Below are 14,727 nucleotides of genomic sequence, written 5' to 3' on the forward strand. Positions count from 1 at the left end.
TAAAGTTAACCAGGTTCTCTCAGAGCCTTTAATGTGCTAATGTTAATGTGCCTTACGATTACCTAAAGAGGATGTAGTCAGTATCATTTCTTACACTTCTGTATTCTGTGGAACCCACTTTTTTGTTTTATTTATTGATTTACTGAAGTATAGTTGATTTACAGTGTTGCTAATTTCTGCTGTACAGCAAAGTGATTCAGTTATACATATATATACATTCTTTTTCATATTCTTTTCCACTGTGGTTTATCACAGGATATTGGATATAGATAGCTCCCTGTGCTATACAGTAGGACCTTGTTGTTTATCCATTCTGTATATACTAGTTTGTATCTGCTAACCCCAAATTCCCACTCCATCCCTCCCCACTCCCCCCCCTCCCCCTCGGCAACCACAGGTCTGTTCTCTATGTCTGTGAGTCTGTTTCTGTTTCGTAGTTAGTTTCATTTGTGTCATATTTTAGATTACACAACATGATATCATATGTCTTTCTGACTTACTTCAGTTAGTATGATAATCGCTAGGTCCATCCTTGTTGCTGCAGATGGCATTACTTCACTCTTTTTTATGGCTTATTGGGTTGGCCAAAAAGTTCATTTGTGAAAAACCCACACAAACATTTTGGCCAGCCCAGTATATATGTACCACATCTTCTTTATCCATTCATCTATCGATGGACATTTAGGTTGCTTCCAAGTCTTGGCTATTGTGAACAGTTGCTATGAACACAGGGGTGCATATGTATCTTTTTGAAGTATAGCTTTGTCTGGATATATGCCCAGGAGTGGGATTGCTGGATCATATGGTAGTTCTATTTTTAGTTTTCTGAGGAACCTCCATACAGTTTTCCATAGTGGCTGCACCAACTTACATTTCCACCAACAGTGTAGGAGGGGAACCCACTTTTTTAGTAGGGCCTCTTAAGGTACTAGTGCACATCAGAACACATTTTGGGCAGTGCTGCTTCAGGGAATTCCCACAGTAAAAGGTTAATGTTTCATCTCATCTTTTTAAACTGCTCTAAAATCTATCCTCCTTCAAATGGCCATTAAGAACTTCAAGTTAATCGTGTCAGCTCTCATTGCATGTTGTTTATAAGCATGGTTTTATTATTCAAGTGAGATGGGCTAAAAATAAGATTTTTGTAATGAGAACATTTTATTTTAATTTTCACCATTTATATACAAACACAAGATAAAACACATCACAAAACTAACATTTTATAGTTAATATTTATAGGTGCATAGTTTCATGCTCACGTATTTAAGTATTATATGTATTAAATTTCACAATACATCAATATATTTAGAATCATTAAAAGACACCTGAAAATCTAATAATATATTATAGTAAATCACTCACAATTTTTCAACATCAGCAACAAAAACTTAGTGGCGATTTAGAAATAAGTGGCCGTCACTTGGGTGTTTTTAATTTAATTTAACACTTTCGATTTGAAGCCACAGTATCCACAGCACACAGAGACCCTGCTATCATATATTAGGTGGGAGGGAAGCACCGAAATGCTGAGTTGGGGCAGGTACAGATGCGCCAATCACTGCTGATGGAAGACTTCAAGACACACTGAAAACTCTGAGAAAATGTCATGACTGGGCACGTTGGAACTGAGCACTGGTACAGGGTGGTACATCTGTCAGCAGATCTCAGGAAACTGGGAGCAAAGATATTTCTTAGGCTTCAGGTTCGTAATCCTGATACCCTTCCTAATGATAGGAAAATCGGAAAGACAACACGAAGTTTTAGTATAAGTGACCAGTGATCAGGGCTTTAGGGCAACAATGAGATGGGACATGGCTTGCCACTTTGAATAAAGGTTATAGTCTTAACAGTTCTGGAACTATTCTGCTACATCCAGTATAATTTTCTTCTTTTTAATAGTTCTGTCTTCCTGTCAGATATAAAAGTGAATTATTATTCTTGTGATCAGCGTTAGGGTGTCTGAACTCTACTTCCACATGCACCATTTAATAATCATATGACCTCGTCCTGTAGGACACAGTAGCCGGTCTATCTTATCTGGCTCTCATTTTCTTCAACTAAAGTGTTAGTTTCTTTCTAAGAAATCACCTGATTTGGTTCGACAACATTTAAAGGCAAGTCACATTTTCTCTCCTTTTACTTTCCCAGTTGGGAAGATCATCTTCATCTGTGGCTTCAATTATTACTATGTCAAAGCTCCTTCTCTCTCCCTAGAACTTGGATAACATAGACAATAAAAATATTGATGGTCTTAACCAAAGGGGCCAGATTAGTCCTCCTAAAAAACAACTCTAATAATAGCAGGATCCTGCTTAAAAACATATTTTCAATAACTCAAGCTGCTTTCTGAATGAAGTACAAACTTAAATGGCCAGGCTTTTACAGTACTTTACAATTTGTCTGTGACCCATCTCTGCATCCTTCATCTGTCACTCTTCTCAAAGCTTGAACCACATTTAATTACTCACTGTGCCTCAGACATATCCACATGCACTCTCAGACATGTATGCCTTGGAGTTTTCCTTGTGTTAGAATGTCCTCCCTTCATTTTGGCCTATCATATCTCCCACCCCTTCCCACGCAGATCACTACCACCTCTGCTATAAAACTTCTCCCGACTGATCTAAAGAAATCTTGTAAAATGTTAACCTTTTCTGTGCATCGTGTATATTTTTGCCCCTGTGATGCCTGGTGCATAAAAGGCAGTCAATAATGTTTGTTAGGGGTATCACGATGAATAAATGAAGGGATGCACTTGTATTTGTTTTTCAAACCTACTAGAGTGTAAACTCCTTGCATCTGGGTACTAGCAGTTACTCTTCCTGTATTTCTGTAGTGTTTATTAGCATTGTGCCATGTATAAAAAGACCCCCAAATATTGGTAAAATTAATTAGGCAAATAATTTAAGCTCAATTTCTGCAAATGGAATGATTATCAATATGCCTTGTAATAATGCCATGAAGAAGAAGAATAACCTAACTACAACACACTTTAACTCAATTTTTAGTGGTGGTGTCTGGTTTCGATATCAGGGTAATATTGTTCCCACAGAATTGGTTAGGGCGTGCTCCCTCTTCTATTTTTTTGGATGATGAGTTAATTGGCATTAATTGTAATTAGTGGTATTTTTTCTTTTTTAAATGTTTGGTAAAATTCACCAGTGAAGCCATCTGGTCCTGGAATTCTCTCCTTGGCTGGGTTTTTAAATAATTCATTCTTTTTTAATTAGACATGTATTCAGATTTTCTATTTCTTCCTGAGTCAGTTTCATTCATCTAAAAGTATTTTCTAATTTCTCTTGTGATACCTTTTCTATTAAAGAAACTTACTTTCAAATTAAAGTATGCTGTTTAAAATGTTAGACTGATCCATTGCAAACTATGCATTTATCATATTTCTACTCTCTAATTTTTTTGAGTAACTTTTACTATGCAAACATCTCACTAGAAATGGATGGCAAATAATAATTACTACCTTTGGCATTTAGTTGATTTCTCTAACTTTCCATTTTGGCATTTGTTTTAGAAGGTAAAGTGTCTAGTAAAATAATTCTTCAGTGTAGGGGCCAGCAATCTCTTTCTGTAAAAGGCCAGGCTGTAAATATTTTAGGTTGTGTGGGCCACATACTGTCTCTATCAGTGCTGTTGCCTTTTTTTTTTTTTTTAACTCTTTACAAACGTAAAAACCATTCACAGCTTGAAAGCTGTCCACACAATACATGTCCTGGATTTGGCTAACTTGTGCATCTAGAGAGTAAGTCATTCTCTTTAAGGACAAACATAAGGGAAATCTGACAGTGACAGATTTGGGTTACTGATTATTGGACCCAACTTGAACTCTTAAACTTTATTTTTGGAGTTTCACGTGTATAAACTCTTACCTCAGAAGGCATTTCATAAGCCTCATTGTCAGGATCCACAGGTGTATCTTCCAGAATTCCTTCCTGGGAGGCTCCTTCACTCTAATATTTAAATGAAAAGCATTCAAAGACTTTTGAGGAGGTACCATTATTCACTTCTAAAAATCACAACCATATTTTGAAAAAAATCTTATATACAGTATGGAAGGGATGTAATAAAAATGGCACTCCTTAGTGTCACTGCTAGCACTCTAAACTATACAGTGCCTTTGGTAAAACATTGAGGCAACAGGTGTTATTAACGCTAAAAATGTACAATTTTTTGGCCAAGTAATGCACCATTCGGGAAACAGTCCCAAGCTAGAGAACAAAGGTGTTTCTCACAGGATCAGTGACAGCAGTAAAAATTGTTAACCTAAATGCTCAATGGATGGTGAAGAATTAGGAAAATTATCATTCAACAATTCAATAGATTATTAAAACATCTATTACTATGACATAAAAATTATATAAAAAATAAGAACCTCTTTAGGATACAATGTTTAGCAGTATATAAATGTTGTTGTATATATTATGGATACAGCCTAGGTAGAATTCAGATACAAAGGTGAAACAGATTGGAGGAAGGCACAACAAAATATGAAAAGTACTTTTTGTTGGGTAGCTATGCATGTTATTTTTACCTTTTTGTAAGTTTTTAACTTATATAACCATTTATAATGTAAAAGCATACATATTTTATACTTTATTTCTAATAACGGCAAAGAAACAAATTTAAAAAACAAATTTCAAGACTGAAACCATACATATTTGGCAGAAGAAAACGCAACTATTTGGTCAGTTTTCCAATTATCCCTCCTTAGGATACCACAAATTCAACCTGTTGTGGTCATGGTTTTATTAGTGTTCTTCATTAAATACCTTTTGTTGCTGTGCATTTATTCCAGAAAAGGAATTGTAAAAAGAGGTGACTGAAAATTAAAAGAGCAGGGAGGCAATATGAGCCTATATGAACTTGCTCAAAGATATCAAATAGTCCCTCAGTCAATGTGGCTTCTGTTTAAAACTATGCCTGATGTAAATAACATCTCCCCATGTCTTCATCTTGAAAATACAGGTAGGGAAAGGGATAAGGAAATGGATGACGGTGAGAAAACGTCAACATAAAGCTCATTCTTACATTAGCTGGGCAGAGAAGCTTATAGGTCATCCACCTCTGCCTAACTCCTGTTTTATAAATTTTAAAAGTCCAAGTTAATTATAAATTAAATAAGATATAAACCATCCCCCAAATACCTGACTTCTAAACATGGAGTAAAGGTACTGTTTTCAGTGTTTCACCTCTTGGTTCATGTCAAGAACATAGGTTCTGCTGATTGGTGGTTAGACACCAGGGCTGTAATATCACAAGACTTGAGTTCAGATCCTAGCTTCTACAGATTCTAGATCTTCTGTGATGCTGAACAAGTTTCTTAAGCTTTCTCTAAGCATCAAATAGCCTTAGTGATAAAATGGGGCAGCAATAACTTTTTTAAATTGGGAGGAGCCAATGACATCATTTCCTCTCATTAGTATTTAGATAACTTTTAGTGATAGTCAGGTATGAGGAAAATAAGGTAAATTTCCTGTTTCTTTGCATTTTAAGCTTTTAGGGATTTATTTTTCTAACCTAATTTGTTAAAAGATTTTGATATAGACTGGACAAGTAAATAGGCAGAACTGACTTGCTTTCTATCACAAATGAGGTGCTAAGACTGGTGAATGTTATTGGATATGTGTGTGTATGTGTATTTGGGTGTGTCTGTTGCATTCTTCAAAGGTCATCCAAGTAATGGTCAATGTTGCTGGTGAATCCTTTGGCTAGATTGATCATGTATTGGGATCAAGTAAAATCCATCCCTATTAATTTTAAATAATGACTTACTTAGGTTGCAAGTACATAATAACTGCTATTTTTAAAAGTATACGTATTTCTGAGCATGTATTTACCTAATCTTTAAAACCATACTCCAAATATCTACAGTTTATAAAGTAAAATATGTATCACTTGTGGGTAAGGATTTGAGAAGCCACAGAGGAAATGCTAATATAATATTTAAAAAGAAGTCAAATAAGTGATGAGACAGAAAGTCAGCTACAAAAGTAAAGACACATAAATAAATGGGAAAAAGAGGAATCAAGTGAAATATAAATACCAGGATGGTCAATAAGTATCAACATGTCACAAGAAGACGCCTATACTTTCAGGCATCTTTACTCACTAAAGGAATAAATATGTGTTGCTTTCACAAGTTTGCTAGACTTTATGTGTTGTTCTCTGGTGAATGAGATTACTGATTTCATTAAGATAAAAATACATTAATATTCATAAACTATCATTAAGGTTTTAACTGTATTATATGAAGTGGAAATAGCTCATAGACCTCCCATGAGGCAGGCTATGCTTAGCCACATCTTGCCAAGGAAATTTGGCTTCAGAGGTTTAGTCATTTGCTCAAACTAGCAGAGGTGACTCCAGACTCTGTGCCCTTAACCACTATCCTGAGCTTCTTCTCCAGAAGAATTCTGGCATTCAAAATGTTTTCTTTAACTAGCTATAGATTTCAGAAACTGAGAAATAGGACATTTCTCTCACGTCCCTGACTGTGCCTTGCCTATTCCTTTAAGACTCAGTTAAGAGTCTATTCCTGCTAAACAAAATTATCTTATAATTTGGTTGCTGAAACCCATCAAAGAAGTTTATTCAGAAGCACTGTATGCTCTGTGGGGCCATTATACCTTTCATGCTATAAAAGTTTACCCAGAAGGAAAAAAACAAAAAGTATTAGTTAAAGCACAAGTGAGAACTGCCTTTGTTTATCAAAACATTGATGAATTCTCTAGTGTGTAGAAAGAAACCACCCCAAGGGCATGGCTAGAGAAACTAGTGAGGATTAAGGAAATGGTGGGGATGACGTTGCAGAATAAAAGAAAATTACTCAAAATCCTTTAAGAACAGGGGAGTATGATATTCAATTTCCTATTTTTCTATCCAGTCTTGTGCTGCAATGTAATTTCACCATCCTACCATATCCTTCACACATAGCCTGTTGGCCCTAAATATTCACTAAAGTGCTACCCAGTGGTCAGAATAGGATGCTGCAGTACGAGGAAAGCACAGCATAGGTAAGGAGACGGATTATATATATAATGGAAGCAAGAAATTAGAACCAGAATCGACCAGGAAAAAATGCAATCACAGGAAAACCATCAAACATGTATCTTGCCTTTCCTGTACAGACTGTACCTTAGCACGTCATTGGATGCAATCAGCAAATTTTGGACTGTGGGAAATGATACAGGACAAATAACTACTTCAACAAGTAAACTGCAAGAAAAACAAAAGTTTGGGGAAACATATAGATTAAAGTGGACTTCAGAGAGCATTCGAAAATTACAACTTAAGAACCTTATTTCACTCTTATTTGGAATCCTGTTTTGAGAAAAGAGAAACAAATATGAGATGGGGGAATTTAAACACTGACTGGATATTTAATTAAAGAGCTCCTGTTTACTTTTAAAATGTGATATTACATTTGGGTTTTACTTAAAGTCCATAAACTAAAATATAATAATCAAATGTTTTTAGATCAAATAAGATATCTAGGCATTGCTTGGAAATTATCCAGGTTTGGGTTGGGAGAAATGAATAGGCTGTAGAAGAAACAGGAGTCTATGTGGTGGTGATTGGTTGCATTTGAAGGGGAGAAAGTGTGGCAGGTAGATTAATTTGAACTGAAGGCAGTCGAGGCCCAGCAGACTCAGGAAGAGCTTTTTACATCCTCCATAACTGCCCAAAAGAACGTAGATTAGAGGCCTGTACCAGCAAGAGAGCTTTCACCAGAGAGAACTTTTTGTTTACCTGAAAGCGTCATCTATATGGCAGGGAAAACATCTGATTATCAAAGACCTGCTCATCTCACCTTCCTGTGAGTTGCCCTCCTCCCCTCTGAAGCTTGGGCCCCTATCCCATTCTTCAGCTCAGGGTAGCATATAAACCTCAATTGCCCGACTGCCTTTGAGTTCCGTATCTTTGTGGGGCTCTCAAACATATGAAATTAATTTGTTTTTCTCCTGTTAATCTGTCTTATGTCAATTTAGTTACGAGACCAACCAAAGAGCGTATAAGGAATGAAGGGAAAATCTGTCCTCCCCAATAGTTTGCCGAATGTGGGGCTCTCCTTTGGCTGGACATTGCTTGTTCTGGGGTTGCTGCAGCTGAGAGATCCTGGAAGCTCTGGTAGAAGGTAAGAATTCTTACCACATCAGTCTCCTGGATCTCTGCCTGCAGGATCTGGTGGAAGCAAGAGTGGGGAGAATCCTTTTCCTTTTTCTAGATTCAGATTAGCAGGAGACACTATTTGTGTGAGTCAGTTCCTTTGGTATAGTGACTCTGGTAAAGATTTGTTATGAGTATTCTTGCTTTCTATTGATTCCTTTCCTCCTAGGTCATTGTTTTCTTTTGTCTTTTGTGTTGTTTGTCATAAGGAGGAAAATCATAGGGTTGAATACAGGCATAGGTCCTATAAGCTTGTTGTTTGAGCTAGGCTTACAGACTGGTGAGTTCATGATTCTCATGAGACTGGCATCTCTTTAGACAAGCTTTGCTGTGGTTCCCCTGTATTAAAGACAAAAACAACAACAGAGATGAAGGATTCTTTTTGTCTTGTTCAGCCCCATCTGCCTGTTTTAACTTCCCTTTCCTGTTAAGATCTGCAGAAAGCACTCTGTCCAGATCACCAGGCCCAGGGTATAAAGATTCCTTGTGTAAATCATGAAAGCCAGGAGGTGAATTTAGCAGAATCACTTGGGATGGGTGGTAGGGCTGGCTTCGCTGCCCCTTACAACTCCTTGTACTTTTCCATCTACTTTTCTGATTACAAGACCCTGTAATCGGGTTCTGCCAGCTTCAGGCTTTCCTATGCAATGTCCCTTGCAAATGTTTTCTGGACCCCCAATGCAAGAATTCACGTCTATGGATGGTGGTAGTTCTGTTAAATTACAAAACCCTTTTACCTCTACTTTCAGTTCCTACCAAATTTAGGGAGGAGTTAAAAAGATTAATGTACATTCACAATCCCACTTACAGCTGCCAAGGTGTGTTTTTCCCCTCCATAAAAATTATTTTGGATTATATATAATAAAATTATGTTGTAGTTAGGAGACAACACAGACAGCTCCTGGCGGTGGCGGGGTGGAGGGGAACTCTCACAGAAGAAGCAGAGGACCCAGGCCCTCCTGTAAATAATCAGGAAATGGATCAGTTTGAGGCCAATATTCAGGGGCCAATAGAAGCAGCAGTAGAGGTTTTTTCCTCCTGAAGTGAACTGGTCCAAGACTGAATTGTACATTCAGGAAAAGGAAAACATTTGAAGGCCTTCGTTAAAGGCTTTATCCAGACTTTTAAAAGGCATACTGTGTTAAACCCTGAAGCTTCGTCTTCTTTGGAAATCTCCCTGATATAAGGAAGCAAATTAAAGATAATGTAGCTGGATGGGTGGGCCAGCCCCTTGACAGTATTCAGGCTACAACCCAATCTTTGAGGAATTAAAATCAACTGTCCTTATCTTGCAAACCTTTGCAAAACCAGAAACGCAGCTCTAGAAACAATTCAAAACACACCTATCTTTACCATCCCCCAAACCTCCCCAATTCATCTCAAAATGCTTGCACATATTGTAAAAACTCAGGACATTGGAACAGAAGTGTTCTAAAAAGAAGGAAAATAGTAATTACCCTAGACTTCTGATAATTATAGAGAAACATATTCCAAAACTCCTTGGAGACAATTCACATTCTTTCTTTGTCCCTTGAAGATGTAAATCTTCCATGTCTTTGAAATGTAAACACCCCAAGGATATAACTAATAACACAGCCCACCATCCTCTGAGACTGAAGGAAACAAAAGTGGGGGGTGGGGGGAAAGGCTTTTTAAAATAAAACACAAACTGCTATAAAATTTCCCTTGCGGAAAATTTAATCCACAGCTTCCATAAGATTACTTATTTCGGACAAATGAAAGTCCTTGCCACAAAAATTAGTAAAATGCTTTAGCCATTTGAGTGGTAACCTTCACTTGTTCCATCTTCCAGAGACACAATTTGGATTCAACTGTTATTTACGAGCTAATGAGTTGTATTGTTGTACCTGATTCTTGGCTAAAATTTAGGGTCCCTGTTGGTATCTGTGTGTTTATATATGTCTATGGATGTATGTTATGTATATGTGATATATTTCTACCTCTGGATGGTATTGCCAAAATTAGTTGGCCCAAAAAAAAAAAAAAAAAATTAACTGACTTTGTTTAACTGGCTTAAAGAAAAACAGGCACTTATCAATTTAAATATTTTTAAACACTCTGAAGTATAATAGACACTAACCCAAATGCTTTTCAAGTTCATGTGGTCTGGAACAATCTTTGGTAAATAAAAGCTAGTTTAAGTTTGTTGGTTTAATTAAAATCGGCATGTCTTTAGAGTTTTCAGCATTAAATATAATTTATTCGACCTAGGTTTCCTAAGTCAAATAAGCTCATGTGTCTCTGTTACAGAATTTGTCAGAAAGAAAAATAACCTAAGATGATGGCTAGCTGCTTTAATGTCTCATGACATTTTATGAGTAATCTAAATATGATTGTTAAGAACAAGTGAATGAAATAATTTTAGGAGAGATAAAAATTTTAAGTGAACTTTTCAAAAATAATTATGGTTTATGATATGTCTACTTAAATAGTTTTCTAAATCTCTTTGGTAATTTAGAGTTTTGCTATGTTAAGTTAAAGGATGGAAATTCACTGAGGTCATTTCCAAATAAGATAAAATACAGAACATAGGTTTATCCACTTTTGGCTTCTTATTACAGAGAAACTAAAGATATTTAGATCTGTCAGTAAAATGTCTTGTGTCACATTAAAAAAAAATTGTACTATAAGAAAGCATATACTTCTAGAAATGATGAAATGTACTCTTAAATTTGCCAGTCTATGGAATGATAGTGTGACAGTTCACAATTGCTTACTTAGTTTTCACTAGATATTAAAGTTTCCAAGAGTTAAGAATTCTAATTAATATACATAATTGAAACTACTAGAAAGAAAAAAAACTCTGTATGCAAGGGAATAAGATGTGTTTTTGGCTAAGAAAAGGTATGAGGTATGGAGATATGTTTTTATTAAGAGAAAAAGACTAATTTTGTCCTAAAATAATTATTTCAGAATGAGAAAGCAGAAAATAAAAGACAAACTAAGTGGATATACAAAGTTGGGGAGAGAGGGAGGGAGGGATAGGAAAAGAGAATTTTGCCTTGTGTAGTCAAACTGGCTAAAATTGAATGCATTTATTATAAATATTTAAAAAATAAGCTTTAATAACAATAGTTTACTTATATTTGTGTAAAACTAAAACTTAATTTTCTTTCATCTGCCAGAACAAGATTTTCTTAGACTAGTCTGCTCTTCATAAGATTGTGAGAGGTTAAAGATTCTGTATTTTATAAAAATAATTTATTGTGCTTCATGTTCTCTTTATCAAGTCTTTGATTACTTAAGAAAACAGTCTTCTCTATTAGAAGAACTCATTTTTTTTTTAACAATTATGTAACTTTCTATATCTGCCTGCAAAGTATTTTGTTGTCACTTTGGTTAAATGGATTGACTAAATATTGTACCACAATGACCTATGATCCTATTTGAATCCCCCAAATCAAATTCTAAATGAAATCTTTTTGTCCTTGAAATAATTGGGATTTTCAAGAGGGTCCCTGGAACATCTCAAAAGATTGGTTCTCTCACCTTATATTTAAAAAAAAAAAAGAGATGTTAAACTAGTTAAGTTTATTTGATGTTAAATTACATGGCAAGTATTATCAGGCAAGAAGTAATACTAAGCCTTCTTTATGTTGTATTTCTATGGATGTATGTCATTAATATGTATTCCAGAAATTGTATAAAATTCCTAAAAATGATATGTATTGTTTTCAGTCACAATTCCAGTTATTATTTTAAAATGTTGTATGTCGGGCTTCCCTGGTGGTGCAGTGGTTGAGAGTCCGCCTGCCGATGCAGGGGACATGGGTTCGTGCCCCGGTCTGGGAAGATCCCACATGCCGCAGAGCGGCTGGGCCCGTGAGCCATGGCCGCTGAGCCTGTGCGTCCGGAGCCTGTGCTCCACAATGGGAGAGGCCACAACAGTGAGAGGCCCGCATACCACAAAAAAAAAAAAAAAAAGATGTATGTCACAAAAATAATCAAATTTCCTTATCAACTGCATTATAATGAACTCTCATCAAATCTTTAACTGTGACTTTTCTTTTGTCATTTACAGACAGTTACTCTTTTACTCTGATGCTCTGGAAAAGGTTTCTTGCAAAAGTGCTTCACCTTCAAGAAACTCCTGGAAAGGAATCTAACAAGTACAGGTTTTTGATAACTTTCTGATCATACCACTAAACTGGGTAAGAATTTGCATTAATCTAATGGAGAAACTGACGGCTTCATAAAACTGCTAACAAAAGATCAATATCAGTAAGAATTAATTACATGGGAGTGAATGACTGATGAGGATGAGAACAACTTTTATGACTTTTTTGTTTGAAATATTCTTGGTTCCTTGGTTTTGTTTTTCTAGATTTAAGGAAACCTTTTTCTTTCTCTCTTAAGCTCTTAGCAAGTTGGTAAATATACCTTTGTGAACAAAGATACAACAATTACTCTTTCTCACTATCTGATCCCTCCAGAATTTGGAGACTCTTAGTGAGTATTCTTATTTTCATGGCATTACAAGTATTGGCATAAGTTCAATAGGAATCTGTCCTCATAACATGACACAATTGGAAACATTGGTTATACACCAAGGCTTTGACTGGAATGTCGTATTTGAGAATGTGCACAGAGTCAGATATGACCAGACATGTTTAAGGAACTAAGGTTGACTTTATGGAGCCAATAATGCCCCTTGAAAAACCAGCCTCGTACTTTCCTTACAGGGTTCCTGGAAGCCGTATCAGATGAGTAAGGAAAGTCACTTCCTGGCAGGTGCAGGAACCTCAAGATATCTTGGGGACCTCCAGAGGAGAAGAATTACCCCGAATGTATCGGTACTGCAGGCAAAGTCTGATGGTAAGTCCCTGGCTTGGCTGCCTAGCCTCCAGAGGCATTTAAAAGTTAAATCTGAGATTCCTTATAAAAGGTTCCAACAAAGCAGATTTAAAAGAGCCTATATGGTCAGCCACTATTCTTGTTGCACTTATGTAAATAATAAGGCCAAGTCTGTTGAAACTAGACTTAATTTGCAGAGACATTTGTCTTACCATGGTTATCTTTGGTAGAAATGAAGCTAACTGTAGAGAGAAACATCATGTCTCAGGAATATACCTTTGTGGATATCATATTCTAGTGCTGTTAATTGTCTTTGAGGTTTTGTTTTCTACCTGTAAACTGGACTGGATCCTGAATTCTTCTAGTTTCCTTCAATATTTGGCTGAAACTCACCAAGCTAATATTTCCAACTTTTACCCACTTCTTGACTTGGAATCACTATGAACAAAAACTGCTCTCTTCCTGAATCTCTGCAAACTAAATGTGAACAACTTGATATAAACTTCCCAGAAATCATCACAGCAGCTCATGTATAGATAGTCTTTATGCCTGTTGCTGTGTGGGCCCCTCAGAAAGTTTACCTGAACACCCAATGCCATCAGAAATATTCAAACTGCAAAAGACATTTTGGCCCTGACAGCTAGAAATCTTCTTAACTGGCTGCCCTTAGGACTCAAACTGGGTTTACAGTCTGCTCCAAACATTAACCTTTGTTTTTCTTTTGTTTCCACAGAAATGCTTTTTTATTGAATATCTAATTGCTTGCACAATATAGGCCTGACTGTGGGAGCCCAACTGCATCACTGCCTTCTGAAATGAGACAACTCTTTAATGGAATTGACCTATTCTCAGGACTCAAGACACTGGTTCAGGTGAGAGGAGCAATCTACCAGCTCAACTTCTGGACTGTGAAACTTCTTGGAGAAGTTTTAAAGGTGGGACTGACGAGGAGCAGAATGTGCCACCCCAAAATGTGCTACTTTGGCAGGTAGATTATTTTAAGCTGAAAGCAATTAAGGCCCAGCAGACTCAGAAGAGCTTTCTGCCCCTGCCCTTAACTGCCTAAAACAATTTAGACAGGGAGGGGAGGAGACAAGATGTGGACTAGAAGAACTTGAGCTCACCCCCTCTCACAAAAACAGCAAAATCACAACTAACTGCTCAACAACCAACCATCAACAAAAAAGACTGGAAACTACCAAAAAAGATAGTCTACATCGAAAGATAAAGAAGAAGCCACAACAAGATAGTAGGAGGAGCACTTTCGTGATACAATCAAATCTCATACCTGCCAGTTGGGTGACCCACAAACTGGAAAATAACTATATCACAGAGGTTCTCCCACTGGAGTGAAGGTTCTCAGCCCCACGTCAGGCTCCCCATTCTGAGGGTCTGGAATTGGGAGGAGGAGCCCCCAGAGCATTTTGCTTTGAAGGCCAGAATGGCTTGAGTGCAGGAGCTCCACAGAACTGGGGGAAACAGAGACTCCACTCTTGGAGGGTGCACACAAGGTTTCACAAGCACTGGGACCCAGGGCAAAGCAGTGACTCCATAGGAGCCTGGGCCAGGCCTACATGCAAGTCCTGGATACTCTCCTGGGGAGATGGGGGTCAACTGTGGCTCACTGTGGGTGCAGGGACACTGGTGGTGGAGGCCCCAGAGAATGATCATTGGCGTGATCTCTCCTGGAGGTCACCATTTTGGCACCGAGACCCAGCCCCACTCAACAGTCTG

General features: G+C 37.1%; 1 protein-coding gene across 1 annotated transcript in view; it reads right to left on the reverse strand.

Moving 5' to 3' along the window:
- Positions 1-1,134: 1,134 nt before the first annotated feature.
- Positions 1,135-14,727, reverse strand: part of SNCA (synuclein alpha) — a 130,350-nt gene continuing 116,757 nt past the window's right edge. The window contains exons 4-5 of the mRNA XM_012535636.3: positions 3,882-3,962; positions 1,135-1,724 (exon numbers count right to left, since the gene is read on the reverse strand). Coding sequence (XP_012391090.1) covers positions 1,692-1,724; positions 3,882-3,962 — 114 coding nt within the window. The 3' untranslated portion in view covers positions 1,135-1,691. The remainder of the gene's footprint in view (positions 1,725-3,881; positions 3,963-14,727) is intronic.

Source organism: Orcinus orca, chromosome 4 (assembly GCF_937001465.1).
Source record: "Orcinus orca chromosome 4, mOrcOrc1.1, whole genome shotgun sequence".
Classification (NCBI taxonomy): Eukaryota; Metazoa; Chordata; class Mammalia; order Artiodactyla; family Delphinidae; genus Orcinus; species Orcinus orca.